Source organism: Salmo salar, chromosome ssa11, assembly GCF_905237065.1.
Source record: "Salmo salar chromosome ssa11, Ssal_v3.1, whole genome shotgun sequence".
Lineage (NCBI taxonomy): Eukaryota > Metazoa > Chordata > Actinopteri > Salmoniformes > Salmonidae > Salmo > Salmo salar.
The window spans coordinates 23,609,122-23,634,263 of NC_059452.1; the positions used below are offsets into that span (position 1 = coordinate 23,609,122).

General features: G+C 44.8%; 1 protein-coding gene across 1 annotated transcript in view; it reads right to left on the minus strand.

Moving 5' to 3' along the window:
- The window catches only part of LOC106562305 (synaptotagmin-9-like), a 52,084-nt gene that overhangs the window by 21,205 nt on the left and 5,737 nt on the right, over positions 1 to 25,142 (minus strand). Inside the window, exons 2-3 of the mRNA XM_045689212.1 lie at positions 2,448 to 2,952; positions 228 to 786 (exon numbers count right to left, since the gene is read on the minus strand). Of these exons, the coding sequence (XP_045545168.1) occupies positions 228 to 786; positions 2,448 to 2,952 (1,064 nt within the window). The remainder of the gene's footprint in view (positions 1 to 227; positions 787 to 2,447; positions 2,953 to 25,142) is intronic.

Sequence of the window (25,142 nt, forward strand, 5' to 3'; positions counted from 1 at the left end):
TGCAGATGAAGCGACTCACTGACAGCTTACTGTGGCTCATCTTGAAAGAATGTATATGAGGCGTTCAACCAGAGGACAGTACTGTAAAAATGACTAATCTGAAATTAATATCCTGCTATAGTTATAATTTACCATTTATCTTAGTAAATCTAACAGGGTTTAAGCAGAACAAACATTCCCCTAAAAGCCGGAAACAGGAAGTGATCAAACAGGATGTGTTGACTGACCGTGGCGACATACTGGATGTCCCGGCAAAGCTTTGTCTCTGCAGGGAAGTCCACCAGATCCAGGAAGTTGTCCACCACCACCTGGCCGATGATATCGTGGCGCGAGAAGCGATCAAAGTCATAGACACTGAAGTGCAGCTTGCGCGTCGGCAGCTCAGCGTACTCCACGGGGAACAGGAATACTTCATCGAACACGGGGTTGAGTGTCTTGCGGTGAACCTTGGTCTGGTGCTTGGTCTGCCGGTCCGGTAGTAGGTAGATCTTGACGTAGGGGTCCGAGGTGCCCAATAAGTCCTTGGCGGGGAGATCCTGCGCCTTGTGGATCTTGACGATGAGTTGCTCCAGGTCACAGTCGAACTTGAGAATGAAGTGTAGGCGTCCACAGCCTCCGCCCCGCCGGCCCCCCTCTTCCCCTTCCAGGGAGCGCTGCTTGTAAAGCTCTGGTTTGAGACGGCCCAGACCCAAGCCCATCCCAGTCAGGGAGTCCTGTCTCTGGAACTGGGCCACGCTAAAGTCTGGGTTGGAACTGTTTACGGATAATCTACGAATAGAGTTAGACCTGTGTAGAGGACAGACAGAAAGAGACACATTACTATTGTCAGCATAGGTGAGAGGAGACACACAGAGAGACAGAAAATGTGTATTTGATACAACAACAGAGTACCTGAATAAAATAGATGAAGGATTTCTGTAAATATGAACATTACGGCTCAAGCAACAATCGACAAAAATAACAAATTCACTCTACTCGGTTTTTCAAGAGGGATGAGTTGTGGGTAAGTGTTACGTGCTGAGCAGTGGATAGACTTTCCTTCAAACACAAACAAATTACTAACAGCTAAAGTGAAACTCATTGATACAAAGAGTGTCTGGGGTTAGAATTACTCACAGAACATTGTTTTCTGTAGAGGACGTGACTCCACAAGACTCAGTGGGATAGCTGCCTTACAGCTGCTGGGTTGCTATGTCTGAGCATCTGTTCAGTGTTCTAAACCTGGTTAATACTAGAACTTCCCAACTGCCTCTTTTGTGTCACACAGGGCTTTAACTTCTTCGGGATAGGGGGCAGTATTCGGAGGTTTGGATGACTGAGGTGCCCAAAGTAAACTGCCTGTTACTCAGGCCCAGAAGCTAGGATATGCATATAGTTGGTTTTATTGGATGGAATACACTCTAAAGTTTCCAAAACTGTTACAATAATGTCTGTGAGTATAACAGAACTGATATGGCAGGCGAAAACCCGAGGAGAATCCATACGGATTCTTTTGTTTTTGAGCTCACCACTCATTGAAATGGCTGTCTATGGGAATATCAATGGAATACCTCCCAGATTGCAGCTCCGGAGTGAGTCATGGTTTCTACCTAAGTGTGGATGAAGTTTACAATGTTCTGAAAGTGAAATTAAGAATCTGGAGACATTTTTTTCAAATGAATGAATGAACTGTCGGGGTGTATTTTACTCGTGGAAAATATTGTGCAAACCAAAGTCGCGAACCAATTATGATGTCTGTACTTCAGAAGGATAGTATAAATATTTGTACAGTAGGGTTGGGGTAAATTCCAATTAAATTCATAAATTCACTCATGGTGGAGAATTGACATTGAATTACATTGAAATGTAAAAAATCTTCAAGTTATGGAATTGGAATTGTAAAAACATTTAATCTTTGGAATTTAATTGGAATTCAATATTTTTACATTACCAAGTTAAAGGAATGATCACAAATAGTATAACAAATTTACTGTAGATTTTCTTTGTAATAATTTTAACCTGTACTCCTATATTTCCAGTATAGCTAGGCTGTCTGAACGGTGACATGATCAGCCTGAAAGCCTGAAGGAATTTAATTTGAATTTGAATTTGTGGAATTCTTGGAATTTAAACCTAACATTGGAATTCAGAGGAATGGAATTATCTCTGAATTGAAAGACTGACCTGGAATTTGAATTAAATTAAATTGAATTTATAATACATTTGTGGAATCAACCCCAATCCTGGTGGACTGTGGTACTCATGGACTGGCAGTGTAACGTATTGAAAGCTTTATTCCTACTGTGATGAACTAATTAAATACTATGTATTATGAAAGCAAAGTAGCAGTCTTAGTAGCAGTCTTATATTGTAAGGGAGCTTGGTATAGTAGGTACTACAGTATACAAGCACAGTACATAGCACAATAGCGACTTCATCATAGTAGAGGACTGTGATATGGTACTCACCCAATCTCTGTGTGTATAGACATTGACCGGACGGAGGATGTGGGCTCCGTGGTCTGCCTCTGAGTACGAGGGTTGGTGTGGACCCCGTTCTCGCGGCCTTTACTCTGGGACTCAAGGGGGATGTCTGGAGACGTGTGGCTAATCTTCATGGCCGCCTCTGGAATGGGGATGATTGCCGCTATGGGGGGCGGTGATACGGGGGTCACCGGCCCCGTCACGGTCCCAGATGCCACAGGGACAATGGAGCAGCGATGGGACTCAGGGCGGTCGAGGGCAGGGACGGGGGGGTCGACGGCCGTGTAGACTGACTCCCTGGCTGGGACGTAGGGTTGTAAAGGTGCCATGGGGGAATCGTGGTGCCCATGGGTGGGCTCCTTGATGCTGGGGGAGGGGCCACGCTCCCTCCATGGGATCCAGCAGAGCTTCCAGGAGACGAAGATTGAGACCCCGAACAGGGCCAGGCCACAGGCTGTCACCACCAGGGACAGCAGGCTCACTGACACATCTACAGAATGCAGGGAGGGGGGGAAGAGGGAGAGAGGGAGGAAAGAAAGGGAGAGAGTTAGTAGGGTAATTTTAATGATATAAGGAGCTGAGAGGCACAGTGAGACAAACAAAGATCAATGACACATGTACAAGACAAAGGCTTGGGAGAGAATGAATCATCACCACATCAAAAATTTCCAAGATAAAGTCGGATGTCTGTTTTGTCTTGTCCCGTGTAAATAATAGTTTTCCTTGTTTTTTCGTATATATTTCGTATATATTTTAATCTCACTTTCCATCTACGGACTGAATATACTCTCCTGCAACCTGGTTCACCCAATGTGGTACAGATCTGCTATTTTATACTTTAGAACCGGAACCCCCATCAGAAGCTAGCCAGCTAACTAGCTACTAGTTAGTAGACAGTTAGCCACTGCTAGCGGTCTTCACCGTTAACTCGGACACCAGCCAGCCTCAGCTCGGTAAATACCTGCCAGTCTGCACAACGCGATATCAAGTCAGAGCAAATCGGACTGCTTTTTCTCAACCACATCTCCGGATTCCTATCGCAAGCTCTGGACCTTTACACCGGATCATCGCAGCTAGCTAGCTGCAATCCGATTGGCTACTCCCTGCTAACGTCTCTGTCCCGAAGCAAGTACCAGTTAGCCTTGAGCTAGCCTCAAGCTAGGCCCATCTCCCGGCTAGCCGAAAAGGTCCACCAGCTAATTCTTGGGCTACAATAACTCTTTTGTCAATTGGCCTGAACCCTTTATTGCCGACACAGAGCCCCGCCAATCCATCACAACTGGTCTGCCGGCGTAATCGTTCAAGGTGGTTTCAACAGGCTTTTCCGTTGCAACATCGAAGAAAATCCATCTGCTGGCCACAGCCCGCTAGCTTTCTGAATCGCCGTGTCTCCAGCTCGCCTAGCGTAGCAGAGACTACCGAATGGCCCCGACTCACCTATTGCTGCTTATTGGACCCTATGATCACTCGGCTACTCATGCCTCTGCCTAATGTCAATATGCCTTGTCTACTGCTGTTTAGGTTAGTTATTATTGTTTTATATCACTATAGAGCCCACAGCCCTGCCCTAAATGCCTTAGATAGCTCTTTGTCGCACCCTCCACACATGCAGAGACCTCACCTGGCTTAACTGGTGCCTCCAGAGACGCAACCGCTCTCATCGTCACTCAATGCCTAGCTTTACCTCCACTGTACTCACCTTCTACCGTACCCTTGTCTGTACATTATGCCCTGAATCTATTCTACCACACCCAGAAATCTGCTCCTTTTATTCTCTGTCCCCAACGCACTAGACGACCAGGTTTTATAGCCTTTAGTCATACCCTTATCCTACTCCTCCTCTGTTCCTCTGGTGATGTAGAGTTTCACCCACGCCCTGTTGCACCCAGCATCACACCCATTCCCAAGGTGCTCTCATTTGTTGACTTCTGTAACTGTAAAAGCCTTGGTTTCATGCATGTTTAACATCAGAAGCCTCCTCCCTAAGTTTGTTTTATTCACTGCTTCAGCACACTCCGCTAACCCTAATGTCCTAGCCGTGTCTAAATCCTGATTTAGGAAGGTCACCAAAAATTCAGAAATTTCCATCCCCAACTATAACATTTTCCGACAAGATAGATATACCAAAGGTGGCAGAGTTGTAATCTACTGCAGCGATGGCCTGAAGAGTTCTATCATACTATTGAGGTCTGTGCCCGCACAATTCGAGCTTCTACTTTTAAAAATCCACCTTTCAAGAAATAAGTCTCTCACCGTTGCCACTAGTTATCAACCCCCCCCCTCAGCCCCCCAGCTGTACCCTGGATACCATATGTGAATTGATTGCCCCCCCCCATCTATCTTCAGCGCCCGTACTGTTATGTGACCTAAACTGGAATATGCTTAACACCCCAGCCGTCCTACAATCTAAGCTAGACACCCTCAATCTCACACAAATTATCAAGGAACCTACCAGGTACAACCCTAAATCTGTAACCATGGGCACCCTCATAGATATCTTCCTGACTAACTTGCCCTCTAAATACACCTCTGCTGTCTTCAACCAGGATCTCAGCGATCAATGCCTCATTGCCTGAGTCCGTAATGGGTCTGCGCTCAAACAACCACCCCTCATCACTGTCAAACACTCCCTTAAACACTTCAGCGAACAGGCCTTTCTAATTGACTTGGCCCGGGTTTCCTGGAAGGATATTGACCTCATCCCGTCAGTAGAGGATGCCTGGTTGTCCTTTAAAAGTGCCTTCCTCACCATCTTAAATAAGCATGCCCCATTAAAAAAATGTAGAACTAAGAACAGATATAGCCCTTGGTTCACCCTAGACTTGACTGCCCTTGACCAGCACAAAAACATCCTGTGCCGTACTGCATTAGCATTGAATAGCCCCTGCGATATGTAACTTTTCAGGGAGGTCAGGAACCAATATACACAGTCAGTTACGAAAGCTAAGGCTAGCTTTTTGAAAAAGAAATTTGCCTCCTGCAGCACTATTTCCAAAAAGTTTTGGGACACTGTAAAGTCCATGGAGAATAAGAGCACCTCCTCCCAGCTGCCCACTCCATTGAGGCTAGGAAACACTGTCACCACCGATAAATCTACGATAGGCATTTCTCTACGGCTGGCCATGCTTTCCACCTGGCTACCCCTACCCCGGCCAACAGCTCAGCACCTCCCGCAGAAACTTGCCCGAGCCCCCCCCCCGCTTCTCCTTCACCAAAATCCAGACAGCTGATGTTCTGAAAGAGCTGCAAAATCTGTATCCCTACAAATCAGCTGGGCTAGACAATCTGGACCCTCTCTTTCTAAAATTCTCAGCCAAAATTTTTGCAACCCCTATTACTAGCCTGTTCAACCTCTCTTTCGTATTGTCTGAGATCCCCAAAGATTGGAAAGCTGCCACGGTCATCCCCCTCTTCAAAGGGGAAGACACTCTAGACACAAACTGTTATAGACCTACACTATATCCATCCTGCCCTGCCATTCAAAAATCTTCGAAAGACAGGTTAACAGATCACCGACCATTTCGAATCCCACGGTACCTTCTCCACTATACAATCTGGTTTCCGAGCTGGTCATGGGTGCTCCTGAGCCACGCTCAAGGTCCTAAACGATATCATAACTGCCTTCGATAAAAGACAGTACTGTGCAGCCGTCTTCATCGACCTGGCCAAGGCTTTCAACTCTGTCAATCACCGCATTCTTATCGGCAGACTCAACAGCCTTGGTTTCTCAAATGACTGCCTCGCCTGTTTCACCCACTACTTCTCAGATAGAGTTCAGTGTGTCAAATCGGAGGGCCTGTTGTCCGGACTTCTGGCAGTCTCTAAGGAGGTGCCACAGGGTTCAATTCCCGGGCCTACTCTTTTCTCTGTATATTTCAATGATGTCGTTCTTGCTGCTGGTGATTCTCTGATCCACCTCTATGCAGACGACACCATTCTGTATACATCCGGCCCTTCTTTGGACACAGTGTTAACAAACCTCCAAACGAGCTACAATGCCATACAACACTCCTTCCATGGCCTCTAACTGCTTTTAAATGCTAGTAAAACTAAATGCATGCTCTTCAACCGATCACTGCCCGCAGCTGCCCGCCCGACTAGCATCACTACTCTGGACGGTTCTGACTTAGAATGTGTGGACAACTACAAATACCTAGGTGTCTGGTTAGACTGTAAACTCTCCTCCAGACTCGCATTAAGCATCTCCAATCCAAAATTAAATCTAGAATAGTCTTCCTATTTCGCAACAAAGCTTCCTTCACACATGCTGCCAAACATACCCTCGTAAAACTGACCATCCTACCAATCCTTGACTTCGGCGATGTCATTTACAAAATAGCCGTCAACACCCTACTCAGCAAATTGGATGTAGTATATCACAGTGCCATCCATTTTGTTACCAAAGCCCAATATTCTACCAACCATTGTGACCTGTATGCTCTCGTTGGCTGGCCCTCGCTACATATTCGTCGCCAAACACACTGGCTTCAGGTCATTTATAAGTCTATGCTAGGTAAAGCCCCGCCTTCTCTCAGCTCACTGGTTACCATAGCAACACCCACCTGTAGCATGCGCTCCAGCAGGTATACTCTATGTAAACTGTGTAAACTGGAAACCACATATCCTGAGGCTGCATTTATTGTAACTGGGGATTTTAACAAGGCTAATCTGAAAACAAGGCTCCCTAAATTTTATCAGCATATCGAATGCGCGACCCGGGCTGGCAAATCCCTGGATCATTGTTATTCTAACTTCAGCGACGCATATAAAGCCCTCCCCCGCCCTCCTTTCGGAAAATCTGACCACGACTCCATTTTGTTGCTCCCAGCCTATAGACAGAAACTAAAACAGGAAGCGCCCGTGCTCAGGCCTGTTCAACGCTGGTCCGACCAATCGGATTCCCCGCTTCAAGATTGCTTCGATCACGTGGACTGGGATATGTTCCACATAGCGTCGGACAATAACATTGACGAATACGCTGATTCGGTGAGCGAGTTTATTTGCCAGTGCATCGGTGATGTTGTACCCACAGCGTCTAATAACCTGTTAGGGCTAGGGGGCAGTATTGACACAGCCGGATAAAAAACGTACCCGATTTAATCTGGTTACTACTCCTGCCCAGTAACTAGAATATGCATATAATTATTGGCTTTGGATAGAAAACACCCTAAAGTTTCTAAAACTGTTTGAATGGTGTCTGTGAGTATAACAGAACTCATATGGCAGGCAAAATCCTGAGAAGATTTCATGCAGGAAGTGGCCTGTCTGAGAAGTAGTGTTTCATCTTGGCTCTTTTTATTGAAGACTCAGGATCTGTGCAATAACGTGACACTTCCTACGGCTTCCATAGGCTCTCAGAGCCCGGGAAAAAGCTGAAGGATATCGAGGCAGGCTCTGGCTGAAACACTTTATCGCTTTTGGCAAGTGGCCACTCAGAGTACTATGGACTTAGGCGCGTGCCCGCGTCGACCGAATGCTTTCTTTTCCTTTGTCTGTTTACCTAAACGCAGATTCTCGGTCGGAATATTATCGCCTTTTTATGACAAAAATGGCATAAAAATTGATTTTAAACAGCGGTTGACATGCTTCGAAGTACGGTAATGGAATATTTCGATTTTTTTTGTCACGAATTGCGCTATGCGCGCCACCCTTATTTACCCTTTAGGATAGTGTCTTGAACGCACGAACAAAACGCCGCTGTTTGGATATAACGATGGATTATTTTGGACCAAACCAACATTTGTTATTGAAGTAGAAGTCCTGGGAGTGCATTCTGACGAAGACAACAAAGGTAATAACATTTTTCTTATAGTAAATCTGACTTTGATGAGTGCTAAACTTGCTGGATGTCTAAATAGCTAGCCCTGTGATGCCGGGCTATCTACTGAGAATATTGCAAAATGTGCTTTCACCGGAAAGCTATTTTAAAATCGGACATATCGAGTGCATAGAGGAGTTCTGTATCTATAATTCTTAAAATAATTGTTATGCTTTTTGTGAACGTTTATCGTGAGTAATTTAGTAAATTCACCGGCAGTGTTCGGTGGGAATGCTAGTCACATGCTAGTCACATGCTAATGTAAAAAGCAAGCGTCCCACCTAGCCCATAGAGGTTAAAACATTCCCCAACCAGAAACCGTGGAATGATGGCAGCATTCGCGCAAAACTGAAAGTGCGTACCACTGCTTTTAATCAGGGCAAGGTGACCGGAAACATGACCAAATACAAACATTGTAGCTATTCCCTCCGCAAGGCAATCAAACAAGCTAAGCGTCAGTATAGAGACAAAGTAGAGTCGCAATTCAACGGCTCGGACACAAGAGGTATGTGGCAGGATCTACAGTCAATCACGGACTACAAAAGGAAAACCAGCCTCGTCACGAACCACGATGTCTTGCTCCCAGACAAGCTAAACAACTTCTTTGCTCGCTTTGAGGACAATACAGTGCCACTGACATGGCCCGCTACCAAAACCTGCGGGCTCTCCTTCACTGCAGCCAACATGAGTAAAACATTTAAACGTGTTAACCCTCGCAAGGCTGCCTGCCCAGACGGCATCCCCAGCCGCGTCCTCAGAGCATGCACAGACCAGCTGGCTGGTGTGTTTACGGACATATTCAATCTATCCTTATCCCAGTCCGCTGTTCCCACATGCTTCAAGAGGGCCACCATTGTTCCTGTTCCCAAGAAAGCAAAGGTAACTGAGCTAAATGACTATCGCCCCGTAGCACTCACTTCCGTCATCATGAAGTGCTTTGAGAGACTAGTCAAGGACCATATCACCTCCACCCGACCTGACACCCTAGACCCACTCCAATTTGCTTACCGCCCCAATAGGTCCACAGACGACGCAATGGCAATCACACTGCACACTGCCCTAACCCATCTGGACAAGAGGAATACCTATGTAAGAATGCTGTTCATCGACTACAGCTCAGCATTTAACACCATAGTACCCTCCAAACTCGTCATTAAGCTCAAGACCCTGTGTCTCGACCCCGCCCTGTGCAACTGGGTCCTGGACTTCCTGACGGGCTGCCCCCAGGTGGTGAGGGTAGGAAACAACATCTCCACCCCGCTGATCCTCAACACTGGGTCCCCACAAGGGTGCGTTCTCAGCCCTCTCCTGTACTCCCTGTTCACCCATGACTGCGTGGCCATGCACGCCTCCAACTCAATCATCAAGTTTGCAGATGACACTACAGTGGTAGGCTTGATTACCAACAACGACAAGACGGCCTACAGGGAGGAGGTGAGGGCCCTCGGAGTGTGGTGTCAGGAAATTAACCTCACACTCAACGTCAACAAAACAAAGGAGATAATCGTGGACTTCAGGAAACAGCAGAGGGAGCAGCCCCCTATCCACATCGACAGGACAGTAGTGGTGAAGGTGGAAAGTTTTAAGTTCCTCGGCGTACACATCACGGACTAACTGAAATGGTCCACCCACACAGACAACCTCAGGAGGCTGAAGAAATTTGTCTTGTCACCAAAAACAGTCACAAACTTTTACAGATGCACAATCAAGAGCATCCTGTCGGGCTGTATCACCGCCTAGTACGGCAACTGCTCCGCCTACAACCGTAAGGCTCTCCAGAGGGTAGTGAGGTCTGCACAACGCATCACCGGGGGCAAACTACCTGCCCTCCAGGACACCTACACCACCCGATGTCACAGGAAGACCAAAAAGATCATCAAGGACAACAACCACCCGAGCCACTGCCTGTTCACGCCGCTATCATCCAGAAGGCAAGGTCAGTACAGGTGCATCAAAGTGGGGACCGAGAGACTGAAAAACAGCTTCTATCTCAAGGCCATCAGACTGTTAAACAGCCATCACTAACATTGAGTGGCTGCTGCCAACATACTGACTCATCTCTAGCCCCTTTAATAATGAAAAAATGGATGTAATAAATGTATCACTCGCCACTTTATATAATGTTTACATACCCTACATTACTCATCTCATATGTATATACTGTACTCTATACCATCTACTGTATCTTGCCTATGCTGTTTGGCCATTGCTCATTCATATATTTTTATGTACATATTCTTATTCATTCATTGCTGTGTATAAGGTAGTTGTTGTGAAATTGTTAGGTTAGATTACTTGTTAGATATTACTGCATGGTCGGAACTAGAAGCACAATCATTTCGCTACACTCCCATTAACATCTGCTAACCATGTGTATGTGACAAATACAATTTGATTGGATTTGTATATTTCACTGGTGATCCCCAAGCCAACAACTCATTTGGCCACCTTTCCTTCCAGTTCTCTGCAGCCAATGACTGGAACGAATTGCAAAAATCACTGAAGCTGGAGACTTATATCTCCCTCTCTAACTTTAAGCATCAGCTGTCAGAGCAGCTTACCGATCACTGTAACTGTACACAGCCCATCTGTAAATAGCACACTCAACTACCTCATCTCCATATTGTTTTTTTTGTTTTTTGTTGCTCTTTTGCACCCCAGTATCTCTACATGCACATCATCACCTGCACATCTATCACTCCAGTGTTAATGCTAAATTGTAATTATTTCGCCTCTATGGCCTACTTATTGCCTTACCTCCCTAACCTTACTACACTTGCACACACTGTACGTAGACTTTTTCTATTGTGTTATTGACTGTGCATTTGTTTATCCCATGTGTAACTCTGTGTTGTTGTTGTTGTCGCACTGCTTTGCTTTATCTTGGCCAGGTCGCAGTTGTAAATGAGAATGTGTTCTCAACTGGCCTACCTGGTTAACTTCTTTGGGCTAGGGGGCAGTATTTTCACATCCGGATAAAAAACGTACCCGATTTAATCTGGTTACGACTCCTGCCCAGTAACTAGAATGTGCATATAATTATTGGCTTTGGATAGAAAACACCCTAAAGTTTCTAAAACTGTTTGAATGGTGTCTGTGAGTATAACAGAACTCCTATGGCAGGCAAAAACCTGAGAAGGTTTCATGCAGGAAGTGGCCTGTCTGACAAGGTGTTGTTGTTCTTGCTTCTGTGTATTGAAGAGTCAGGATCTTAGCTGTAACGTGACATTTCCTAGGGCTCCAATAGGCTCTCAGAGCCCGGGAAAAACCTGAACGATGACGAGGCAGCCTCAGGCTGAAACACATTATCACCTTTTCCAAGTGGCCCATCAGAGGACAATGGAATTAGGCGCGTGCCCGATTCGACCCCGTGCAGTATTTTCCTTCGGCTGTTTAGCTAATTGCAGATTCCCGGTCGGAATATTATCGCTTTTTTACGAGAATAATGGCATAAAAATTGATTTTAAACAGCGGTTGACATGCTTCGAAGTACGGTAATGGAATATTTCAAAAAATGTTGTCACGAAATGCGCCATGCGCGCGACCGTTATTTACCATTTCGGATAGTGTCTAGAACTCACGAACAAAACGACGCTGTTTGGATATAACGATGGATTATTTGGGACCAAACCAACATTTGTTATTGAAGTAGAAGTCCTGGGAGTGCATTCTGACGAAGAACAGGAAAGGTAAGACCATTTTTGTTATAGTAAATGGGATTTTGGTGAAGGCTAAACATGCCGGGTGTCTAAATAGCTAGCCCTGTGATGCCGGGCTATCTACTCAGAATATTGCAAAATGTGCTTCATCCGAAAAGCTATTTTAAAATCGGACATATCGAGTGTATAGAGGAGTAATGTATCTATAATTCTTAAAATAATTGTTTTGCTTTTTGTGAACGTTTATCGTAATTTAGTAAATTGTTAGTAAATTCCCCGGAAGTTTGCGGGGGTATGCTTTTTCTGAACGTCACATGCTAATGTAAAAAGCTGGTTTTTGATATAAATATGAACTTGATTGAACAAAAAATGCATGTTTTGTATAACATAATGTCCTAGGTGTGTCATCTGATGAAGATCATCAAAGGTTAGTGCTGCATTTAGCTGTCTTCTGGGTTTTTGTGACATTATATGCTAGCTTGAAAAATGGGTGTCTGATTATTTCTGGCTTGGTACTCTGCTGACATAATCTAATGTTTTGCTTTCGTTGTAAAGCCTTTTTGAAATCGGACAGTGTGGTTAGATTAACGAGAGTCTTGTCTTTAAATAGCTGTAAAATAGTCATATGTTTGAGAAATTGAAGTAATAGCATTTCAAAGGTTTTGAAAATCGCGCCACAGGATTCAACTGGCTGTTACGTAGGTGGGACGAATTCGTCCCGCCGGTCCCATAGAGGTTAAATAAAGGAGAAATAAAAAAATAAAAAACATATATATATATAATTTCACAACATTTCTAACTCGCCACCATTGGACTCTGGAGCATTGGATACGCGTTCTCTGGAGTGATGAATCACGCTTCCCCATCTGGCAGTTCGACGGACAAATCTGGGTTTGGCGGATGCCAGGAGAACGCTACCTGCCCCAATTCATAGTTTGAAGGAGGAGGAATAATGTTTTGGGGCTGTTTTTCATGGTTCGGGCTAAGCCCCTTAGTTCCAATGAAGGGAAATCTTAACGCTGCAGCACATAATGACATTCTAGACGATTCTGTGCTTCCAATATTGCGTCAACAGTTTGGGGAAGGCCCTTTCTTGTTTCAGCATGACAATGCCCCCGTCGTGCACAAAGCGAGGTCCATACAGAAATGGTTTGTCGAGATCGGTGTGGAAGAACTTGACTGGCCTGTCCAGAGCCTTGACCTCAACCCCATCGAACACCTTTGGGATGAATTGGAATGCCAACTGCAAGCCAGGCCTAATTTCCCAACATCAGTGCCTGACCTCACTAATGCTCTTGTGGCTGAATGAAAGCAAGTCCCCGCAGCAATGTTCAAATATCTAGTGGAAAGCCTTCCCAGAAGAGTGGAGCCTATTATAGCAGCGAAGTGGGGACCAACTCCGTATTAATGTCCATGTTTTTGGAATGAGATGTTCGACGAGCAGGTGTCCAAATACTTTTGGTCATGTAACGTATAAGTCATAGTTTGCCTGTGTGCTTCCCTAGCTGCGTGCCATTAAAGACACACCACAAGGAACGGCCTAAGACTGATTAAATCACTGTGCACTAATTGAAAAACATGGCTTACAGGAACTTTTCTCATCCTCCCTTAAGAAAAAAATAAAGAGAGAGCGTGACAAACTTAATTAGGAATTATCCGAAGTTGTTTAATTATCTCCTCTGGAGTCCCATATGAGGCCATGGTCCTGATTGTAGCGCTGCTGTAATCCACTGTCTTTGACTGATAAGAATAGAGCAAGACAATGTGTTGTGGGGAAACATTCTATGGGAATCTATTGACCCATATTGAGTTCTAAGGCCCTCGTCACGCTAAAATCATCCATATTTAGATATACCTGGCGTGCAGGTGATATTTAACAGCTATTTTGGGGGATTAAAGTATGCGATGGATCCTCTGTAAGAGTTTAAAATGGTGTGACGACGTCGGACATTTCTGTTAATTTCTCCTCACAGAACTCATTGTATGCTAAATTGTTTGCCACAAACATACCAGCTATACCTAATTCAAGATAAAACCTTATGCTTTGTAGGGTAATATAAAATAACAAACAGCAAGTATGTCTTCTTATAATATAATTCCATTTGAAATGTTTAACCTTAGTATTGGAAACTCTAATGTTTATGCCATAGACATAGACCGTATATACAGTATAAAGGTTTGCACTAACCAAGGCTATGTTCATAGAGAACAGAATACCTGTTTAGAGGTTTGAATGGTTTATGCCAGGTCCTTTAACGATGCCCAACGTCTCCTTCTCATCCAAGGAGAGCTGTTGATGCAGGCGTTGCTGACGCATGCCAGATCTTATGCCTGGATAGGTATTTTACGTACCAACTAACCACATCATACAGGTAACTGCCAAAATAATGCGCGAATTACAAATTCCTCAAAAATACAAAAACTTCAATTTTTCAAACATATTACTATTTTAAAGCATTTTAAAGACAAGACTCCCCTTTATCTAACCACACTGTCCGATTTCAAAAAGGCATTACAACGAAAGCAAAACATTAGATTATGTCAGCAGAGTACCCAGCCAAAAATAATCAGACACCCATTTTTCAAGCTAGCATATAATGTCACAAAAAACAAAACCACAGCTAAATGCAGCACTAACCTTTGATGATCTTCATCAGATGACAACCCTAGGACATTATGTTATACAATATTTACATTACATTTACATTACATTTAAGTCATTTAGCAGACGCTCTTATCCAGAGCGACTTACAAAATGGTGCATTCACCTTATGATATCCAGTGGAACAACCACTTTACAATAGTGCATCTAAATCTTTTAAGGGGGGGTTAGAAGGATTACTTTATCCTATCCTAGGTATTCCTTAAAGAGGTGGGGTTTCAGGTGTCTCCGGAAGGTGGTGATTGACTCCGCTGTCCTGGCGTCGTGAGGGAGCTTGTTCCACCATTGGGGTGCCAGAGCAGCGAACAGTTTTGACTGGGCTGAGCGGGAACTGTGCTTCCTCAGAGGTAGGGGGGCCAGCAGGCCAGTGGTGGATGAACGCAGTGCCCTTGTTTGGGTGTAGGGCCTGATCAGAGCCTGAAGGTATGGAGGTGCTGTTCCCTTCACAGCTCCGTAGGCAATCACCATGGTCTTGTAGCGGATGCGAGCTTCAACTGGAAGCCAGTGGAGAGAGCGGAGGAGCGGGGTGACGTGAGAGAACTTGGGAAGGTTGAACACCAGACGGGCTGCGGCGTTCTGGATGAGTTGTAGGGGTTTAATGGCACAGGCAGGGAGCCCAGCCAACAGCGAGTTGCAGTAATCCAGACGGGAGATGACAAGTGCCTGGATTAGGACCTGCGCCGCTTCCTGTGTGAGGCAGGGTCGTACTCTGCGAATGTTGTAGAGCATGAACCTACAGGATCGGGTCACCGCCTTGATGTTAGTGGAGAACGACAGGGTGTTCTTAGCACTCTGGGAGGAGGACACAAGGGAGTTGTCAACCGTGATGGCGAGATCATGGAACGGGCAGTCCTTCCCTGGGAGGAAGAGCAGCTCCGTCTTGCCGAGGTTCAGCTTGAGCTGGTGATCCGTCATCCACACTGATATGTCTGACAGACATGCAGAGATGCGATTCGCCGCCTGGTTATCAGAAGGGGGAAAGGAGAAGATTAATTGTGTGTCGTCTGCATAGCAATGATATGAGAGACCATGTGAGGATATGACAGAGCCAAGTGACTTGGTGTATAGCGAGAATAGGAGAGGGCCTAGAACAGAGCCCTGGGGGACACCAGTGGTGAGAGCGCATGGTGCGGAGACAGATTCTCGCCACGCCACCTGGTAGGAGCGACCTGTCAGGTAGGACGCAATCCAAGCGTGGGCCGCGCCGGAGATGCCCAACTCGGAGAGGGTGGAGAGGAGGATCTGATGGTTCACAGTATCAAAGGCAGCAGATAGGTCTAGAAGGATGAGAGCAGAGGAGAGAGAGTTAGCTTTAGCAGTGCGGAGAGCCTCCGTGACACAGAGAAGAGCAGTCTCAGTTGAATGCCCAGTCTTGAAACCTGACTGATTAGGATCAAGAAGGTCATTCTGAGAGAGATAGCAGGAGAGCTGGCCAAGGACGGCACGTTCAAGAGTTTTGGAGAGAAAAGAAAGAAGGGATACTGGTCTGTAGTTGTTGACATCGGAGGGATCGAGTGTAGGTTTTTTTCAGAAGGGGTGCAACTCTTGCTCTCTTGAAGACGGAAGGGACGTAGCCAGCGGTCAAGGATGAGTTGATGAGCGAGGTGAGGAAGGGGAGAAGGTCTCCGGAAATGGTCTGGAGAAGAGAGGAGGGGATAGGGTCAAGTGGGCAGGTTGTTGGGCGGCCGGCCGTCACAAGACGCGAGATTTCATCTGGAGAGAGAGGGGAGAAAGAGGTCAAAGCACAGGGTAGGGCAGTGTGAGCAGGACCAGCGGTGTCGTTTGACTTAGCAAACGAGGATCGGATATCGTCAACCTTCTTTTCAAAATGGTTGACGAAGTCATCCGCAGAGAGGGAGGAGGGGGGGAGGGGGAGGAGGATTCAGGAGGGAGGAGAAGGTAGCAAAGAGCTTCCTAGGGTTAGAGGCAGATGCATGGAATTTAGAGTGGTAGAAAGTGGCTTTAGCAGCAGAGACAGAAGAGGAGAATGTAGAGAGGAGTGAGTGAAAGGATGCCAGGTCCGCAGGGAGGCGAGTTTTCCTCCATTTCCGCTCGGCTGCCTGGAGCCTTGTTCTGTGAGCTCGTAGTGAGTCGTCGAGCCACGGAGCAAGAGGGGAGGACCGAGCCGGCCTGGAGGATAGGGGACAGAGAAAATCAAAGGATGCAGAAAGGGAGGAGAGGAGGGTTGAGGAGGCAGAATCAGGAGATAGGTTGGAGAAGGTTTGAGCAGAGGGAAGAGATGATAGGATGGAAGAGGAGAGAGTAGCGGGAGAGAGAGAGCGAAGGTTGGGACGGCGCAATACCATCCGAGTAGGGGCAGTGTGAGAAGTGTTGGATGAGAGCAAGAGGGAAAAGGATACAAGGTAGTGGTCGGAGATTTGGAGGGGAGTTGCAATGAGATTAGTGGAAGAACAGAATCTAGTAAAGATGAGGTCAAGCGTATTGCCTGCCTTGTGAGTAGGGGGGGGAAGGTGAGAGGGTGAGGTCAAAAGAGGAGAGGAGTGGAAAGAAGGAGGCAGAGAGGAATGAGTCAAAGGTAGACGTGGGGAGGTTAAAGTCACCCAGAACTGTGAGAGGTGAGCCATCCTCAGGAAAGGAACTTATCAAGGCGTCAAGCTCATTGATGAACTCTCCAAGGGAACCTGGAGGGCGATAAATGATAAGGATGTTAAGCTTGAAAGGGCTGGTAACTGTGACAGCATGGAATTCAAATGAGGAGATAGACAGATGGGTCAGGGGAGAAAGAGAGAATGTCCACTTGGGAGAGATGAGGATTCCAGTGCCACCACCCCGCTGGCTCGATGCTCTAGGGCTATGCGAGAACACGTGGGCAGACGAAGAGAGAGCAGTAGGAGTAGCAGTGTTATCTGTGGTAATCCATGTTTCCGTCAGCGCCAGGAAGTCTAGGGACTGGAGGGTAGCATAGGCTGAGATGAACTCAGCCTTGTTGGCTGCAGACCGGCAGTTCCAGAGGCTGCCGGAGACCTGGAACTCCACGTGGGTCGTGCGCGCTGGGACCACCAGGTTAGAGTGGCAGCGGCCACGCGGTGTGAAGCGTTTGTATGGCCTGTGCAGAGAGGAGAGAACAGGGATAGACAGACACATAGTTGACAAGCTACAGAAGTGTTGTTTCTTGTATTATTGTCTCCTGTGTCTTTAGAGAACTGTTTCACTTTGATATCCTTTTTCTTCTGTCCTGATTTTCTCTTTCTTTTCTTCTGTTAACTAGATATTCTTTGTTGTTCTTCGTTAGCTAGCTAGCTTCTTCCAAAGAAGAAGTACAATAGAATGTTTTGTTTTGCATGCATGTTTTGTTCAATCAAGTTCATATTTATATCAAAAACCAGCTTTTTACATTAGCATGTGACGTTCAGAACTAGCATTCCCACCGAACACTTCCGGTGAATTTACTAAATTACTCACGATAAACGTTCACAAAAAACATAACAATTATTTTAACCTGTTATGGCTAGGGGGCAGTATTTTCACGGCTGGATAAAAAACGTACCCGATTTAATCTGGTTACTACTCCTGCACAGTAACTAGAATATGCATATAATTACTATGTTAGGTTTTCATCCATTTTTATGATATAAACAATTTTGACTTTGTGACTATATAATCTAGTGGAAACCACTATGCCTGCTAACAATTCCATCTGAAATAACACTGTGCCTCCATAAGAATTTCATTATGTTCACATTGCTGTCCAAATCCCTGATTGTATTTATCGCCACTTGCACATTATTTCCCCTTGCTTCCAGCCTAGCATTTGGTTTGGTACAGCAGGGGTTAATATAAGCCTAGCAGTCTGCCTGTCCGGCCTCTGAAGATTTGTTTCACTTTTGAAACGCAAACTCCCCTGAAACCTACATAGAGAGTGGACGGGTGTCCAGACAGAACTCAACTTTATTTGAGCCAGGCGATATCATGCATCAGCGTCATTATTATGGATATAGCCAAGTAAATTCAAATAGAAAATAAGCTAAAACAAATGAAAATGCAGCTAGTCATTCCAGGTGAAATGTTTGACGTGACTGAGTTAGCTGAAGTTGGCTAGCTAGCTAGAAATGGTCAGAAACATTAGTCAGCCTGCATAGCAACAATTTTTGTTAGAATGTAGGACCAGTACTTTTACATAGCAACGATGCTAAATAATTAACGACTGGAGCAACATGATGAAAATAACTAAAGGACCTTATTGCTTTCGTGTAGGGCGGAACAATGCAATTTACCTGTGACTGTGCCTTATTGCTTAAATAAAGATCAGAGGATCAGAACTTTCTAACAGTGCACAGCATTACTAGGTACTGTTCATGGCCCTCACATGAAGAAAAATAATTACTCGGGCATACTAATAAAGGTACGAGAATTAGTCCTGAACAGGTTTTAAGGCCGAAGCTCAGCATTCTTTTCCATTTTCTAAGCGACTGATTTAAAGTTCTGCAAATGTGCTCCAAAAAACCTTATGCAAAATGTGCCGTAGCATTGGAACGTCGACCAGCAGAAAATGAATGGCTGCAGATAAATATACACTTACTTACAGTCTATATAATTAGCCAAATGCTTATTGGTTTCATTTTCAAGCTAATGTAGAACAGAGAACAACTAATAAAGTTATCTTGTTAACAACTACCACATACAGTGCTGTGAAAAAGTATTTGCTTATTTTCTCTATTTTTTCATATTTTTTTTAACTGAATGTTATCAGATCTCAACCAAAACGTAATATTAGATAAAGGGAACCTGAGTTTACAAAAAAATTGCTACTTATTTTATTAACAAAGTTATGCAACAAAAGTAATTGCCCTCTTACACACAATAACTTGTTGTGCCACCTTTAGCTGCAATGACTGAAACCAAATTCTTCCTGTAGTTGTTGATAAGTTTCTCACATCGCTGTGGAGGAATTTTAGCACACTCTTGCATGCAGAACTGCTTTAACGGGTTTATTAGTGCTTTAACCTGTTAGGGCTAGGGGGCAGTATTGACACGGCTGGATAAAAAACGTACCCGATTTAATCTGGTTACTACTCCTGCCCAGTAACTAGAATAGGCATATAATTATTGGCTTTGGATAGAAAACACCCTAAAGTTTCTAAAACTGTTTGAATGGTGTCTGTGAGTATAACAGAACTCATATGGCAGGCAAAAACCTGAGAAGATTTCATGCAGGAAGTGGCCTGTCTGACAAGGTGTCGTTCTTCTTGTCTCTGTTTATTGAAGAGTGAGGATCTTAGCTGTCCCGTGACACTTCCTACGGCTGCCATAGGCTCTCAGAAGGCGGCAAAACGCTGAATCGTGGCTTTGCAGGCTCTGGCTGAAACAAAGTAGCGCGTTTGGGTAGTGGCTGGTTACAGTACTGTGAGACTCAGGCTCGTCGACCGAAAGCTTTATTTTCTTTCCTCTGTTTAGCTAAATGGACATTCCCGGTCGGAATATTATCGCTTTTTTACGAGACAAATGGCATAAAAATGGATTTTAAACAGTGGTTGACATGCTTCGAAGTACGGTAATGGAATATTTAGATTTTTTTTGTCACGAATTGCGCCATGCCCGCGACCCTGATTTACCATTTCGGATAGTGTCTGGGACGCATGAACAAAATGCCGCTCTTCGGATATGCACTCCCAGGACTGCTACTTCAATAACAAATGTTGGTTTGGTTCAAAATAATCCATTGTTATATCCAAATAGCGGCGTTTTGTTCGTGCGTTCAAGACACTATCCAAGGGTGACGAAGGGTCACGCGCACGACGCATTTCGTGACAAAAAAAATCGAAATATTCCATTACCGTACTTCGAAGCATGTCAACCGCTGTTTAAAATCAATTTTTATGCCATTTTTCTCGTAAAAAAGCGATAATATTCCGACCGGGAGTGGTGGTTTTCATTCAAAGATAAAACATGGAGTCGACTCGTGCACGAGCCTGAGTCTCACAGTACTGTGACCAGCCACTATCCAAATGCGCTAATGTTTTTCAGCCAGAGCCTGCAAAGCCACGATTCAGCATTTTGCTGCCTTCTCAGAGCCCATGGGAGCCGTAGGAAGTGTCACGTAACAGCAGAGATTCCCTGTATTGGATAGAGATAATCAAGAAGGCCAAGAAATTGTCAGACAGGGCACTTCCTGCATGGAATCTTCTCAGGTTTTGGCCTGCCAAATTAGTTCTGTTATACTCACAGACACCATTCAAACAGTTTTAGAAACTTTGGAGTGTTTTCTATCCAAAGCTAATAATTATATGCATATTCTAGTTTCTGGGCAGGAGTAATAATCAGATTAAATCGGGTACGTTTTTTATCCGGCCATGAAAATACTGCCCCCTAGCCATAACAGGTTAAGGATAGGGGGCGCTACAGCGAATTTTGAAAAAAATACGTGCCCATTTTAAATGGCCTCCTACTCAAACTCAGAAGCTAGGATATGCATATAATTAGTAGATGTGGATAGAAAACACCCTAAAGTTTCTAAAACTGTTTGAATGGTGTCTGTGAGTATAACAGAACTCATATGGCTGTCAAAACCCCGAGACAGATCCTAACAGGAAGTGGAAATCTGATTTGTGGAATCACCTTCAACACTTTGCCTATAAAACACACGGTGAGTTAGGATTCATTGAGCACTTCCTAAGGCGTCCACTAGATGTCAACAGTCTTTACAAAGTGGTTTGAGTCTTCTATGGTAGAAACTGACCGAAAGAGAGGCTTGGAAAGTTGGTCATAGAGGGAGGGCCATTACTACTATGACGCGGGCGCCCATGGGTAGCCTCATCTTCCGAAACGTTTAGTAAGACAATGCAATTGTACCCCTTGAATATTATTGAAGCTCTGGTTGAAAAAGGCCATAAAGATTTATGTTATACAACGTTTGACATGTTTGAACGAACGTAAATATATATTTTTTTCACATTCGTGACGACAAGTCCCGCGGGCTTCAGTACATTTTGAGTAGCATTCGAACGCCGCTAACAAGAAGGAGCTATTGGGACATAAATTATTAACTTTTTCGAACAAAACTACATTTGTTGTGGACCTGGGATTCCTGGAAGTGCCTTCTGATGAAGATAATCAAAGGTAAGGGAATATTTACAATAGTATATTTGATTTTAGATGGTTCCAAGATGGCGCTAACTTGTATCGCCTAGCCTATTTTTCTTGGCATAGCACCTTGTTTATTGCAAAGTGTGATTTCCCAGTAAAGTTATTTTTAAATCTGGCAATGCGGTTGCATTCACGAGATGTTAATCTATAATTCTTTGAATGACAATATTACATTTTAAGAATGTTTTCGAATAGTAATTTAGTAAATTGTAGCGCTGTTTCACCGGATGCATTTGAGGGAAAATATTTTCTGAACATCACGCGCCGATGTAAAATGCTGTTTTTATATATAAATATGAACTTTATCGAACAAAAAAATGCATGTATTGTGTAACATGATGTCCTAGGAGTGTCATCTGATGAGGATTGTCAAAGGTTGGTGCTTCATTTAGCTGTGTTTTGGTTATTTGTGATGCATGTGGTTGGTCGAAAAATGGCGGTGTGGCTATTTTGACGATGTACTCTCCTAACATAATGTAATGTTTTGCTTTCGCTGTAAAGCCTTTTTGAAATCGGACAACGTGGTTCGATTCAGGAGAAGTGTATCTATAAAACGGTGTAAAATAGTCCTATATTTGAGAAACAGAAATTATTCGATTTGGTTATGAATATGGCGCTCTGATTTTTGGCTGGATGTTGATCCCGGTTACAGGATCAGCGCTAAAAGAAGTTAAATAATTGTTATACATTTTGTCAATGTTTATGAGTTCTTCTGTAAATTAAATGTGCCTATTCACCGGGAGTTATGGGGAGAAAACATTTTCTGAACGTCACACGCCAATGTAAACATTGGGTTTTTGGATATAAATATGAACTTGATCGAACAAAAAATGCATGTATTGTCTAACATGATGTCCTAGGAGTGTCATCTGATTAAGATTGTCAAAGGTTAGTGCTTAATTTTAGCTGTATATCTGGTTTTGTGACGGCTATCCATGCTTGGAAAATTGCATTTTTTTTGCTAAGGTGCTATGCTAAAATAATCTAATGTTTTGCTTTCACTGTAAAGCCTTTTTGAAATCGGACAATGTGATTGGATTAACGAGTAGAGTATCTTTAAAATGCCATAAAATACTTTAATTTTGATTTTGAGATTTTTTTATTTTTTTTCGCGCAGTGCTATCTCACTGGTTTTTGTTCAACCAATCCCTTTAGCTGGATTGTATCTCGAAGGGGTCCTCAAGAGGTTATTAACAAATTTATATTCTCCTGTCACACCCTGATCTGTTTCCCCTGTCCTTGTGATTGTCTCCACCCCCTCCATGTGTCGCGTATATGTCCCTGTGTTTCCTGTCTTTCTGTGTCAGTTTGTCTTGTTTGCTAAGTCAAACCGGCGGTTTTCCTTGCTCCTATTTTTGCCCAGTCTCTTTTGGTTCTAGTCCTCCTGGTTTCAACACTTGCCTGTTCTGACTCCGAACCCGCCTGCCTGACCACTCTACCTGTTCTGTCTTCAAGCCTGCCTATCCCCTTGCACTGTTTGAACTCGGATCTGGTTACTAAACCCCTGCCTGGTCTGACCTCGAGACTGCCCTTCGTCTGGTACTGTTTTGGACTCTGTCCCGGTTTATGAACTCTCACCTGTCCCCGACCTACATTTAGCCTATCCCTTAGTTGAGCTCCTATTTATTAATCCATCTGCTTCCTGTGTCTGCATTTGGGTCTCGCCTTGTGTCCTTATATTCTCCTACATATGGCAATGACTTATCGGTTTACGGGTCAGGAGGAGTCGAGGAGAGGATGGACTTATGCCCAATGGAGAATCTAACTATATCTAGGTTGGTCCTCATCCTCTACACGGTTTACACTAAGATACTACAGGTATGTATACAGTGTGAGAAGACTTGTGAAAATGCTGCAAGTAATACTGTAAATATACACTGCTCAAAAAAATAAAGGGAACACTTAAACAACACAATGTAACTCCAAGTCAATCACACTTCTGTGAAATCAAACTGTCCACTTAGGAAGCAACACTAATTGACAATACATTTCACATGCTGTTGTGCAAATGGAATAGACAACAGGTGGAAATTATAGGCAATTAGCAAGACACCCCCAATAAAGGAGTGGTTCTGCAGGTGGGGACCACAGACCACTTCTCAGTTCCTATGCTTCCTGGCTGATGTTTTGGTCACTTTTGAATGCTGGCAGTGCTTTCACTCTAGTGGTAGCATGAGACAGAGTCTACAACCCACACAAGTGGCTCAGGTAGTGCAGCTCATCCAGGATGGCACATCAATGCGAGCTGTGGCAAGAAGGTTTGCTGTGATGTCAGCGTAGTGTCCAGAGCATGGAGGCGCTACCAGGAGACAGGCCAGTACATCAGACGTGGAGGAGGCCTTAGGAGGGCAACAACCCAGCAGCAGGACCGCTACCTCTGCCTTTGTGCAAGGAGGAGCAGGAGAAGCACTGCCAGAGCCCTGCAAAATGACCTCCAGCAGGCCACAAATGTACATGTGTCTGCTCAAATGGTCAGAAACAGACTCCATGAGGGTGGTATGAGGGCCCGACGTCCACAGGTGGGGGTTGTGCTTACAGCCCAACACCGTGCAGGACGTTTGGCATTTGCCAGAGAACACCAAGATTGGCAAATTCGCTACTGGCGCCCTGTGCTCTTCACAGATGAAAGCAGGTTCACACTGAGCACGTGACAGACGTGACAGAGTCTGGAGACGCCGTGCAGAACGTTCTGCTGCCTACAACATCCTCCAGCATGACCGGTTTGGCGGTGGGTCAGTCATGGTGTGGGGTGGCATTTCTTTGGGGGGCCGCACAGCCCTCCATGTGCTCGCCAGAGGTAGCCTGACTGCCATTAGGAACCGAGATGAGTTCCTAAGACCCCTTGTGAGACCATATGCTGGTGCGGTTGGCCCTGGGTTCCTCCTAATGCAAGACAATGCTAGACCTCATGTGGCTGGAGTGTGTCAGCAGTTCCTGCAAGAGGAAGGCATTGATGCTATGGACTGGCACGCCCATTCCCCAGACCAGAATCCAATTGAGCACATCTGGGACATCATGTCTCGCTCCATCCACCAGCGCCACGTTGCACCACAGACTGTCCAGGAGTTGGCGGATGCTTTAGTCCAGGTCTGGGAGGAGATCCCTCAGGAGACCATCCGCCACCTCATCAGGAGCATGCCCAGGCGTTGTAGGGAGGTCATACAGGCACGTGGAGGCCACACACACTACTGAGCCTCATTTTGACTTGTTTTAAAGACATTACATCAAAGTTGGATCAGCCTGTAGTGTGGTTTTCCACTTTAATTTTGAGTGTGACTCCAAATCCAGACCTCCATGGGTTGATAAATTGGATTTCCATTGATTATTTTTGTGTGATTTTGTTGTCAGCACATTCAACTATGTAAAGAAAAAAGTATTTAATAAGATTATTTCTTTCATTCAGATCTAGGATGTGTTGTTTAAGTGTTCCCTTTATT